The sequence below is a fragment of the Podarcis bocagei genome (genome assembly GCF_964188305.1).
Source record: "Podarcis bocagei genome assembly, chromosome: 7".
Lineage (NCBI taxonomy): Eukaryota > Metazoa > Chordata > Lepidosauria > Squamata > Lacertidae > Podarcis > Podarcis bocagei.
The window spans coordinates 38,622,053-38,635,048 of record NC_138132.1 but is presented as its reverse complement, the minus strand read 5'-3'; the positions used below and the strand labels follow the sequence as shown (position 1 = coordinate 38,635,048).

The window sequence follows — 12,996 nt, the reverse complement described above, 5'->3', positions numbered from 1 at the left end:
GAGAGGACGGAACCCTGAGGCACCCCACAAGTGAGGGCCCAAGGGTCTGAACACTCATCCCCCACCACCACTTTCTGAACACGGCCCAGGAGGAAGGAGCGAAACCACTGCATAACAGTGCCCCCAGCTCCCAACCCCTCTAGACGGTCCAGAAGGATGTTATGGTCGATTGTATCAAAGGCCGCTGAGAGATCCAGCAGAACTAGGAAACAACTCTCACCTTTGTCCCTAGCTCGCCGGAGATCATCAACCAGTGCGACCAAGGCAGTTTCAGTCCCATGATGAGGCCTGAACCCTGATTGGAAGGGATCCAAATGGTCCGCATCCTCCAGGCGTGCCTGGAGTTGTTCAGCAACCACACGCTCAACCACCTTGCCCAAGAATGGAAGATTTGAGACTGGGCGATAGTTGGCCATACTGGCCGGGTCTAAAGATGGTTTTTTAAGAAGCGGTTTAATGACCGCCTCTTAACATGCTAATCGACAGAGCGCCTCAACCCTGTAAACCAGCCAGCTATCTTTACATGCTCTCTGTTCAAAGACATCACAGAGCCTTTACTTTGGGGTGCTCAAATGTTCTATAATCAGCAGTTCTGGAGATCCACTATGGTCAACTTATATAGTGGTTAAGAACTTAATTTGTTCTGGAGGTCCGTTCTTAACCTGAAACTGTTCTTAACCTGAGGTACCACTTTAGCTAATGGGGCCTCCCGCTGCTGCCGCGCCACCACCGCACGATTTCTGTTCTCTTTCTGAAGCAAAGTTCTTAACCCGAGGTACTATTTCTGGGTTAGCGGAGTCTGTAACCTGAAGCGTCGGTAACCTGAAGCGTATGTAACCCGAGGTACCACTGTATATCGCTGTGAATCTGGAGAAGTAGAATCAATAACTCACCTCCTTATGTATTGTTCTTTTTTATTATATTATTGTATTATACCTCAGATTTTTATTGAACCAGTTATACAGAAAGCCTCAGGATGATCAGATGCATTTTATTCTTTCCTACTCTTTTCAGATCAGAATGCACAAAACATTGTGTCGCCGCCTGTAAAACTCTGCAGGGACTAATTTTAGCAAACTTGGAGTTTTGTTTTCTGTGTATGTTGTTTTGTGCAGTAAGATGTAGTTATTAGTACTGTATAATGTTGTTGTTATGGTTCTCTGTTTTGTTTTGTCCAGTGTTTTATATAGTTATACAAAGTTATGCAAAGTTTCTTTTTGAATATTGGTCATTGGCAATAATAGATTGTTGTACCATTGGCCAAATGCCTAGAAATAGATGCTAGTGTGGGAGTGGAGAACTGCCAAGGGGTCCATTTTTGCCTGCAAGGCCATTTCCCCAAAACATCACCCACCTTGTCAATCAGCCAATGCTGCTGAGTGAGGTCAACTGATGAGCGATCCATTTTTCTTTGGCCGCATTCCACTGGCATACAGCCAGAGTGGCACAATTTAACCCTTGCTCATCAGCTGATGAGTAGGCGTTAAATCCTGCTCACATCCCTGAAGTCTCAAGAGTTCAGTCCTCCTGGGTCCTGGTTTGCCAGCATATTTCCTGTGGGGAATGTGCTGGAGAAGCAGGCTGTTCCCCACACCCCTGTGGGGTCAGCTTTGACAGCTTATCAATCACCTGATGCCAAATGATTGGCAGGTGGTTTTCCCCTGATCACCTGTAACAGTTGACCCATGCGGTGAGGTGGGACATAAAGATCTGGGCTTCCAGACCAGAAAAGTTCCTCACCCCTGCTCCAGTGTGCACCCCTAAACAACATAATCTTGCCCTTTTTATTAAAAACTGACAACCTTCGCGGAACTTTGTCTGTTCAGCATCAACAATTCTGAACAGGAATCTTTATACTTTGGGGGGGGCGGGTTATTGCAAAAACTTTCTCTTGTACATCCCACCAATTCTTTTCCATCAGCATTAATTGTGTTTTAACAAATGCTATGGTTGCCCGGCCGCCCCCGCCCTCCAGTTCTTGAAACACTTGTATTGCAGGGCTTTTGCATAGTAAGTAAATGGGACAAAGGATGCATCACCAGTTTTAATTGTCTGTAGCCGCTGAATGTCTTTAGTCCCACTCTATGACATTTTAATGCTACTTTTAGGACAGTTGCTGACTTCAAAAGCTATCTCTGCTCATTGCATTTAAGATGTGCTAGGTGTATGACAACGTATATTTTTCTCCAGCCAAAGGGATTCAAGATTATAAGTGACGGCTGTAATTTGGCCTTATTACATATTCATTAAAAACATGCAGGTGGTCAGACTGCTTGAAAGGCTTCTGTTTTCAGCCTGCATGACGGGTCGTTAATTTTGTCTCTCTCTTTTCTGAGCAGTGCATTAGTGGACTCTTTGGTTTGCTGTAATGAAAATCTTATCTGCACCTCTTTTTGCTACACTCCTATATTCAGTTCAGTTTTTACATGGAGGGCCTTCATTGGGCTGTTGGTCACTCTTGCAAAACAGGGCTTCTCTAAAATGTTCTGTATTCTAAGCAAAATGGCGGCAACCCTCCTTTTTCCTGTGCTGCTGTACAACACTTGTTGCATTTAAATTTACTTATTGATTTTTTTGGGGGGAAACTGCAGTAGTCAGCAACTAGATATAAATTTGCTACAACTGCACAGGATTGCAGATTGTGAAAGTGGGTTAAAATCAGTTTCCTTGAGAACTTGACTTCCCTTTTTTTAAAAAAGCAAGTTTCTGGCCCTCTGCCTCTGGAGATGCACTTGAAAAATATACAGTGGTACCCCGCAAGACGAATGCCTCGCAAGACGGAAAACCCGCAAGACGAAAGGGTTTTCTGTTTTGGAGGCGCTTCGCAAGACGAATTTCCCTATGGGCTTGCATTGCAAGACGAAAGCCCATAGGGAAATGCTGGCGGTCGGGAGCAAAGACTTTCGCCCCCAGCCGGCCTTCAGAAGAGGACCTCTTCTGAAGGCCGGCGGGGGGCAAAAGTCTTTGCTCCCCCCGCCTGCCTTCCCCCCCCCCGCCTGCCCCGGGCGATCTTAAAATGCTGGCGGGCGGGAGCGAAGCGTTCGCTGCCGACCCCCAGCATTTTAAAATCTCCAAGGGACAGCAGAGAAGTCTCTGTCCCGGGGAGATTTTAAAATGCTGGGGGTCGGGAGCGAAGCGTTAGCTGCCAACCCCCAGCATTTTAAAATCTCCCCCTGTCCCGGGGAGATTTTAAAATGCTGGGGGTCGGGAGCGAAGCGTTAGCTGCCGACCCCCAGCATTTTAAAATCTCCCCCTGTCCCGGGGAGATTTTAAAATGCTGGGGGTCGGGAGCGAAGCGTTAGCTGCCGACCCCCAGCATTTTAAAATCTCCCCATGTCCCGGGAAGGTTTTAAAATGCTGGGGGTCGGCAGCGCTTCGCTGCCGACCCCCAGCATTTTAAAACACTGCTCCGAAGGGGGGGCGGGGACACCTGCCCCAGCCGCCCCACTTCGGAAAGCTGTTCCGAAGTGGGGAGGGGGGGCGGGGACACCTGCCCCAGCCGCCCCACTTCGGAAAGCTGTTCCGAAGTGGGGAGGGGGGGCGGGGACACCTGCCCCAGCCGCCCCACTTCGGAAAGCTGTTCCGAAGTGGGGAGGGGGGGCGGGGACACCTGCCCCAGCCGCCCCACTTCGGAAAGCTGTTCCGAAGTGGGGAGGGGGGGCGGGGACACCTGCCCCCGCCGCCCCACTTCGGAAAGCTGTTCCGAAGTGGGGAGGGGGGGCGGGGACACCTGCCCCAGCCGCCCCACTTCGGAAAGCTGTTCCGAAGTGGGGAGGGGGGGCGGGGACACCTGCCCCCGCCGCCCCACTTCGGAAAGCTGTTCCGAAGTGGGGAGGGGGGGCGGGGACACCTGCCCCCGCCGCCCCACTTCGGAAAGCTGTTCCGAAGTAGGGAGGGGGGGCGGGGACACCTGCCCCCGCCGCCCCACTTCGGAAAGCTGTTCCGAAGTGGGGAGGGGGGGCGGGGACACCTGCCCCCGCCGCCCCACTTCGGAAAGCTGTTCCAAAGTGGGGAGGGGGGTGGGGACACCTGCCCCAGCCGCCCCACTTCGGAAAGCTGTTCCGAAGTGGGGCGGGGGGCAGGAACACCTTCTGAAGGCGGGCAGGGGGCGAAAGTCTTTGTCCCCCCTGCCTGCCTTCCCAGGGGCTTTTAAATCGCCCCGGACAGCGGAGAAGTCCTCCGCTGTCCCAGGGTTTTTTAAAATGCTGGGGGTGGGAAGAAAAGCCCTTGTCCCCCCCCAGCCTTCAGAAGAGGTCCGGGGGCAGACTGTCCCCGGACCTGGTCCGAAGGCGGTTTCCCTAGGAACACATTAATTGATTTTCAATGCATTCCTATGGGAAACCGTGCATCGCAAGACGAAAAAACCGCAAGACGAAGAGACTTGCGGAACGAATTAATTTCGTCTTGCGAGGCACCACTGTACATGGAAATGCAGGCTGGAATTTCAGGAACCAGAGAGGTGGTCTGAAGCAAGAATGCTCTGCCCTTCATGGCTTCTTGCCCAGCTGCAAGGCTAGCAAAACTAGAATAAATTATGCAAAACCTCTAAAAACCCTGCAGGATAAATTGTACAAAAATCGCGCGTGTGCAAACTGTCCTGTTTGCATAATGTGTCTGTGCAGACTTCACTTGTTCCAGGATATGGATTTCCTGGATGCTGGGCCTTAAACACAGAGATGTGCTTAGTCCCCCTTGTATTGTTCGGCTGCCTTTTCTCCTTTCCTTTTAGAATCATGGAGCTGGAAGAGACTATGGTAAGGTTACCAGACGTCCCCGTTTCCGGGGGACAGTCGCCAGATTTACAAATCAGTCCCCTGACAAAATCCATCTGTTTAGTTGGAAGTTGAAAAGTATCCCTGGATTCACCGAAAAAAAATCTGATTACCTTAGACTATGGGGGTCATCTTTGCCAATCCCCTGTGCCCTGTGCAGACTCTGCAATGCAGGGTGTAACTGTAGCATCACCATCCCACCTCTGCTTAAATGCCACCAGTAAAGGAGAGCCCACCACCTCCCAGTGCAATCTACCTGCTCGACTGTCAAAACTGCTGTTATCCTTAGGAGGTTTCTACTGCTGTTTACACTGCTACCCTACAATTTCCACCCATTAGTTCTTTCATCACCATAATGACTGGCGCCACCCAGCAGGCTCCAGGGCTGGTGACAACCATTTAGATTTCAGAATTAAAAACAGTTAAAACAAATTGCAGTCGCCAGAAGAAGGTGGGTCCTGAAAGACACACAACTCGCGGGTCTAAGGCGAGAGTAAAGGGATGTGTCTCCAGCACTCAGCGCTGCACATTGAAGGTGCAAAACACACCCCTGTGGGGAGCTCCACAACTCAGGGGCTGCCACAGAGAATGCCCTGAGGCCAGTGGAGCAACCAACAAGGCCCCCTCTGCCCATCTTAGCACACAAGAGGGTCTGTCGGGAAATGGGCAGCCTCTTGGATCTTCTCAGTCTCCCATATGGAGTAACAGGGAACCTTTTTGGCATCTGCAATCATTTCTCCCATGAATTTAACCAGCTGGCCTTCTCAGTGATTCCCTGTTGCCCAAGTGAAGTGGCTAATCTCCTGGCTGATCTGCTCTGTGCATCCCAAAGAGCAAGTGTCTGTGCAATGCTGAAGGGTGGGTTTGATTAAAGGCTATTGGTGCCATAAAGGAAACAAGTGTGGATAATGACCTGCTTTCTCTTTTAATGTTTCTTGTAACGGTGCTTATGTTAAGCAGCTTTTATAGCTGCCTTTTTAAAACAGGTTGCTCCCCTATCATACTTGGTTGACAAGATGACATTTAAATGACTTTTACAAAATAATAATTGGCATTTGAAAAGAACCCATTTGCTCTTCAACTTTTTACGCTCGCCCTTTTAAAAAAAGAAAACAACATAGCTCATAATGCTGGGATGGGGGTAGGGAGTTGGGTGTATTATTACAATTAGGTTGTGTGTGTCAGAATGAAGACACCTGGATGCAATTTTCCTCACTTCCTCAGTTTTGGGTAGCTATTCCTCTTCAGATGTCTTTCCAGTCTGCAATGCTCGCCCTTCTGCCACACGACACGAGGCAGAAGCTGACCTGGAGGGCTTTGGCAATGGTATTTGTATATGTTTGAAATTCAGGAATATGTCAGACCTTTGGCCCGTCTACTGCATTACTGTCAACACTGACTGGCAGTAGCTCTCCCTGAGTCTCCCACCTTTCTTACTGTCTGTATACTGTGAGCTCTACAACTACAACAACTCTGTCCTGTGACTAAAATGAGACTTGGTGGCTTCAATACCAAGCCAGACTTTTTCTTCTTCCTTCACCGATCTTTTGAAACTAAAAAGTTTGCTCAGAACAAGCTTTTACTACGTTGGCGTTGGACCCTTGCTATGTTGTCACGTATTCTGAAACATGCCTCGCCACTATGCTGGACACCCTGGGGTGGCAAGGGCACCTTTCTTCATATGTGATGAGGATGCAAAAAACTTGCATTTTGTTGGCAGTTTATTTTCATGGACCTGTCTCCAATAGCCAACCAGTTGCTGATCTTGGACCCAGTATTAGCTTTCCTGGCCACTGTAAGCGACTCACATCCCTTAAATCCCACCCTTGTTCACAAAGAGTTGCTTGCTCTTCTGCTGGTTGCAGCCAGACTCGAAATTGTCAGACATTGGAAGGCTGCATGGGGTCTCTCTTAGGGGTGAATGGGAGGGCATGGGGCATTGCCTTACCTGAGCATCTAACCCGTCACTGGAGGGTTCCAAAATGAGAGCATTTTGATGTTGTATGGCTTCTGTTAATATGCTTTATCAAGAACAATAGAATTCTGCATCAACCCCCAATGGCACATACCTCTATGTGCCAAGGCTTGCTTTCTTCCAAATTGTAACTCCTGCTTCCAAAACTTTGTTTTGCAGAATCTTATTGTTATTTCTGAAAACTCAATACACACTTTTTTAAAGCTCCATTTTGGGACATTTTGGTTGGTCCTAATAAATACCATGCCTAACCATGGAATTTAGAAAAATGTGGTAACTTAAGACTTTGTTCAAATGTGGATGCCCAGTGTTAATGATCCCTTGAAAAGTGTCCTGTGCGTCTTACCCCTATTTAGATGCTGTTTCTTAAAAATGGGGTTTAGGGTCCTAGGAACGCCTGTACCATATGATAATATACCAAATTGCTGTTGTTGACTAGGCAATATATATATATATATTGTAGCCCAAAACTGGTGGTGATGTGTAATTGCTCTTTGGGTTTTTGTATCTGTAGCATTCATTGTCCTTCATTTTCTTCCTTTGTGCATTGAATCTGTCTTGTAAAAAGAAAAGGGGGTATAGTAACATAAAGCTGATAATAATATATCAAGCTGTTCTCTTACTTGCAAAATAACCAGTTGTCTCTTTGCATTCTGAAGGATCCAGCCTCCTGAATACTTCAGGCAGAAGTATGCTGTCAATGAAGTTCGGTATACAGATGAGGTGAGTGTTTTGCCTTTGCCAAGATCTTGTGAAGCTTTTTTGAGAGGCAAAAATATTGGGTAAATAAGTATTAGCCTTTCCAGTTTGAAGAGAAGCAGTTGGAAAGTGGTCTTTGTTGTAGTCACTGTCTGGGATCCCACTAACTACTTGAGGCAAGTGTGTTACAATATATATTTTTTAATCTCTCCCCCTTTCACCCACAAACCCGCCTTGCTATTTCCCTACTTGCTTTTGAAAGATTTCTCTTTTATGGAAATGCTTTGCTTTGCTGCATGAGAGGTTTGCAGTTTGTGCAAAGAGATACCCCAAACTCTCTTGGTGCACAGGACTGGTTGGGAAGGGGCAGTGTACCTCTGTGGTAGATCATCTGTTTTTTATATACAGAGTATCCCCAAGTTCAATCCTAAATGGGATCTCCAGGTCAGGCTGGAAGAGACTTTGCCTGAAACCCTGGACAGCTGCTGCCTATCAGGGTTTCTTAAACTTGGGTCTCTAGCTGTTTTTGAACAGCTAGTTCCCATCATCCCTGGCCAGTGGTCCTGCTAGCTAGGGATGATAGGAGTTGTAGTCCAAAAGCAAACTTGGGAGACCCTGGTGTAGATAATGGTGGCTTGGGTGGACCAATAACCTGACTTCAGTGTAAGGCAGCTTCCTTTATTCCATGGGGCTCTGGTTTCTGAGAGTCTGTGTAGGTACCCTTATCACCACCACCTACTTTTTTGGGGTTGAGCACTAGTACCCATTGGATGTGGTGTTCACATGGGCTCAACAAACACGTCTTGACACCAGTGTTTTATTGATACTTTTCATGCCGTTTCCCCCCTGAAGCTGCCTTAAACAGAGTCAGACCTCTTGGAGTATCTGAGCTCAGTGCTGTCCGCACCAACCTTTGCCAACCTCCAGACATATTGGGCTACAACTCCCATTTGCTCTAAACGCTGGCTCAGAATATCTGGAGCAAGGCTGACAGAGCCTAATATTTATTAAATTTGTATACCGCTCTTCATCTGTAGATCTCAGAGTGGTTCGCAGCAAAAGCTGTCGTACTGTTAATTGACTCTCCCGGGTTTCTGGCAGGGGTCTTTTCCCCAGCCCTAGGTGGATATGCCAAGTCTCGAACCTGTAACCTTCAGCCTGCAAAGCACTGAGCTCTGCCCTGAGCTATGGCCCTAAGCGATCACATGGGGCAGAGCCATAGCTCAGTGGTAGCACATCTGTCTTGCAAGATGTTCAATCCCTGGCATCTCCAGGTAGGGTTGAGAGAGACTGCTGCCTGAAACCCTGGAGAGCTGCTGCCAGTCAGTGTAGACAATACTGAGCTAAATGGACGAGTGGTCAGTATTAGGCAGCTTCCTATGTGTTCCTATGAAGCTGCTTTTGATGGCAATAGTGCAAGCTTGTTGTGGCAAAGAGTCTGTGAACCAGTAAGCCTCAGTTCAGTTGTTGCGTCTTGATGTGAACTTTCCTTGGGCAACCTCTTTGGCCTGAAAAAGGAAGATTGTAAAATACCTGTGTGCACATGACATGCTTTGAGCACTTTCCTAAAGCCCTATAAAGATGTTTATTAATATCATATACTGTATCTGCCCTTTTCTATCTAGCCAGGCAATTGCTGTGTTCTCCTTATGCCCCCTTCGTGTGTTCTGGGTTCTTCCTACCTACGTTTTGTCTGTGATCGTTGTGGGGCACAGACTGAGATTTCAAAACAAACAATTTCTCTCGCTCTTCAGGGCCCTAACCCTGGTGTGTACCATTCTATTAAAAAAACCATATTTGGGGGGCTGGCATTTGAAACGCAGTTTGATTCTTGAGATGAGTATCCCTCTGAAATAGCATTGCGCTAATCTATTCATTCCCTCTGCTGCAGCTACTGAGGAGGTTTGCTGCTTGACATATCTGGATTGGAATCGTGGTTTCTTGTTATCAGGCTTCATGTGTCGAATACAGAAGTGCTAGTTAAGGGCTTCTTATCTGCAAGAGTGGATGACAAGTGATTCCCGGCCAGAAATTTGTGCCTTGTTGCTTAGTATCAGCTATATTGACAATTTGTCAGAGTGTCATCAGCAAACGCTGTGCTTACCCTGATTCCGTGCTTAAACTGTTGTGTGGGACCAGGCTAGGGGTGGGTGGAATTAAAGAGATGCGGCTTTCCTTTATGCTTTGGAAATCCAGTGGCTGTCGCCAGAGCTGCAGAAATACTTTCTGGGGGATCTGCTGCCGTGAAGTCCTTTAAACGTGTTTCCGTTCCACAGATACTGAAATAGCTTTCCATCTCTGATACAGCCTCTACATAGGAATCTAGGAAGCTGCTTTACAGTGAGTCTGACCATTGGTCAATCTAGCTCAGAATTGTCTACACTGACTGGCAGCGGCTCTCCAAGATTTCAGGCAGGGAGTCTGTCCCAACACTACCTGGAGATGCTGCCGGGATTTGAACCCGGGGCCTTCTGCTAGCAAGGCAGACACTCTTTTGCAGAGCTATGGCCCTGCCTCTAGTCTTCAGGCTTGCCTTGCTGAGATCCTCCAGATTTATTGACTTTTAAAAATGGGCTCTGAAGACCTGCCAGTCTAGTTAGAAAGGCTTTTGATGCTTAATGTTCATAATGGATTCCCCAGCCCCTTTTTTTGTTGAATTAGGAGTTTGTGTTACACTGCGTTAATGGTTAGTGAACGTTGAATGGTTTGTGTTTGCTTTGCGTCTTGTGTACGTATAATTATGTGGAGGGAAATGTCCTTTGTCTTTTTTAATAACAACTTTGCTGTGAGTGGCTTTGAGCTCAGCTTTGTTGGAAAAGTAGCACACAAATAATTTCATTGGGCCTTTTCTTAACTGCAGCCATTGGTTGGACATGTGTATGTGTATGTATCTGCTGTTCCTGGTGTGCTGTTTCTTTTGCTGACTGTTTGTTTTTAGAATTGTATATAAGTGTGGGGTTTTTTCTTTTTATCCTATACACCACCTTGCGTATGCCTGTGGTATAAAAAAGGGCAGGATATAAACCACAAAATAAATATGCAGTGCCTTCCTATCCATTGACCTATCTGTTGAGATGCTAAGAAATGTTTATGAACATTCCATCTCCTTAGAAAGTTAAAAGGAAAACAGAAAATGGTCGTCCCAGGAATTTGATGGGATCGGTTGCTGAAAGAGTATAATCATGACAGCAGGTGACTAGATGGAATGTGGGAATGGTCTGCAGAAGTAGTGTGAGTGTGAATAGGGCACAGTAGGTGGCTGGGCATGGATAGTAGAGCTCTTGCAAGTTGGCACCATTGTGAAGCTTCCTTAGTGGCCAATGCTGGTGAGCGATCAACTGACCACAATGATTCTTCTTACTTTGCAGATTTCCAGTGTTCTGGCTTCAAAGAACCCTTCAGTTCTTCTTACTCTGGTAAGTGACATCTTGTGCTCTTAGAAAGTATTGACTTTGGAGAAACTTACTTGCAGACTAGAGCAGCCTTTCTCAACTTGGGGCCCTCACCTACTGTTGGGCTCCCAAACTCCCATCAGACTCTGCAAGAATTGTTGTCCACTAACATCTGGGGATCTTACTAAATGCGATAATCTAGTCTTCTGTAATAGAAGGAGGGTTGTTGCTGTTTTCAAATAAAAGTGTGTTAATTTTATTATTATTGAGGCACTCTTAAGAGACACAATCCATAAAGAAAATGGGGGAGAGAAGAGGACAACAGCCATGGCTGGGTACCAGCCAACCTCACCTGTAGCCAGATGGAAATGGCTCCTAATGGCCATTTCTGGCCTGTGTGTTAACAGGTTTGGGAACATTATTCAGTGGTAGTTATTGCTCACTGTCAGGCTTGATTTTAGGAGAAGCTCAGGCTGTTGGGTAAGTCTGGAGGAAGGGGAGTTTCCCAAGTTAACCTGCTTTGACTGGGAGCCAGGTTCAAATTCCATGGAACTTAATGAGGGCAGTCTCACAACCTTCAAAGGGTGGTGATGATGGCTGAGAATTGTATGCAATCCAGGAATGGAAAGCCCTTTGTACCCTGTGCTTTTTGAACATATGAAAACCACTGTCTCCTGGGTGTTCTGGAAGAGTGACCAAGATATAAGGTTGCTTAATTTACATGGCCTCTTCCCACATCTTTGGTTTCCAACCTTTCTTACATCTGGGAAATCAATATGGCCTGTACTTGGTTCCTAGTCACTAATCAAGACATAGGCTTAGGTACCCTTCAGCACATGCCCTGTGTGATCAGAATAACTTACCATAGCCTACCTACAACCCTTTGGGTGGTTTGAGCTTCAGGCAACTTCCCACTTGCACGTGATCAGCACATGCGCTCACTTTGACATGCATGCCATTTTCGGTGCCAAAAGGGGATGGGCTAGGGGGATGGGAGTTGTAGTCAGAACATCTGAAGGGTCTCTTCTTTGGGAAGGCTGCCTTACAGAGTAGGATGCCTCTTTTGTAATTTTAAGACTGAAGCAACTTTCTTTTGTTGATAGTCATAATTCAAATACTTTTGCCTTTCTTCTCCAGAGAGGAGTTAACACTGACAGCGGAAGTGTTACCAGGGAAGCTTCGTTTGAAGGAATCAGCCAGTAAGTTACCTTGTGGGTTTGTGTGTCAAACAAATTGTTAACCAGCTAATGATTTGAACACCGTATAACCAGTGGGGGAAATGATCAGGTGTCCATTAAAAGATGGCCTGATGTAAGGACTGTAAGCCTGTCATGGCGGCTTGATTATATGAACAATGATGTATTTTATTCTGGCTTTATATACTGTGAGTGGTATTCAACCAACATTTACTCAGAGTAGAGTAGCCCACTGAAATGAACATGTCTAAAGAGTCTACTCTGTGTAAAAGTAGTTGAACATTGTGTTTTATATACATACATATATATATATATATATATATATATATATATATATATATACACACACATATACTTATTTTTTTTATTTGTGTTTTATATACATTGTATTTGCATTTGAAAAGTGATTTGTTGTACATCTTTTAAGTTGTTGCATAGGCACCTGACCACAAGAAATACATGTTTGACCTGACAATATGTCCCAGGATAGTAGTTAGCCAGTTATGTGAAACACTGTAGTAGACTAAATAGGCTTCGGCCTATGGCTGAATCCAGTCCTGGGTTTTTTTTATGACCCCCACCTAGGCTCCTCCCAGGCAGTAATGTGGACTTTGGCCTCAATAAGTTTAGGCCCCCCTGCACGGCAACATTATCAAGTATTATGCTCACATCATGCATAAGAACATAAGAAGAGCCTTCTGCATCCGGCCAATAGCCTATCTAGTCCAGCATCCTGTTCTCCTAGTGGCCAACCAGATGCCTGTGGGAAAACCCCCAAACAAGGCCTGAGCATGAGATTGCTCTCCCCTCCTGTGGTTCCCAGCAACTGGTGTTCAGAAGCATTTACAGCCTCGGACTGTGGAGGCAGCGCATACAAAACAACACCATCACGGACGGCAGGGCAGAAACTTGTTAATTTTAAAACTAAAGCTGGGACAAACATCTGAACTTTTCGAAAGCTT

General features: G+C 46.5%; 1 protein-coding gene across 1 annotated transcript in view; it reads left to right on the top strand.

Annotated features, from left to right (window-relative positions):
- Nucleotides 1-12,996, top strand: part of PEPD (peptidase D) — a 128,124-nt gene that overhangs the window by 25,659 nt on the left and 89,469 nt on the right. Inside the window, exons 4-6 of the mRNA XM_081203384.1 lie at nucleotides 7,407-7,470; nucleotides 10,815-10,862; nucleotides 11,976-12,037. Of these exons, the coding sequence (XP_081059510.1) occupies nucleotides 7,407-7,470; nucleotides 10,815-10,862; nucleotides 11,976-12,037 (174 nt within the window). The remainder of the gene's footprint in view (nucleotides 1-7,406; nucleotides 7,471-10,814; nucleotides 10,863-11,975; nucleotides 12,038-12,996) is intronic.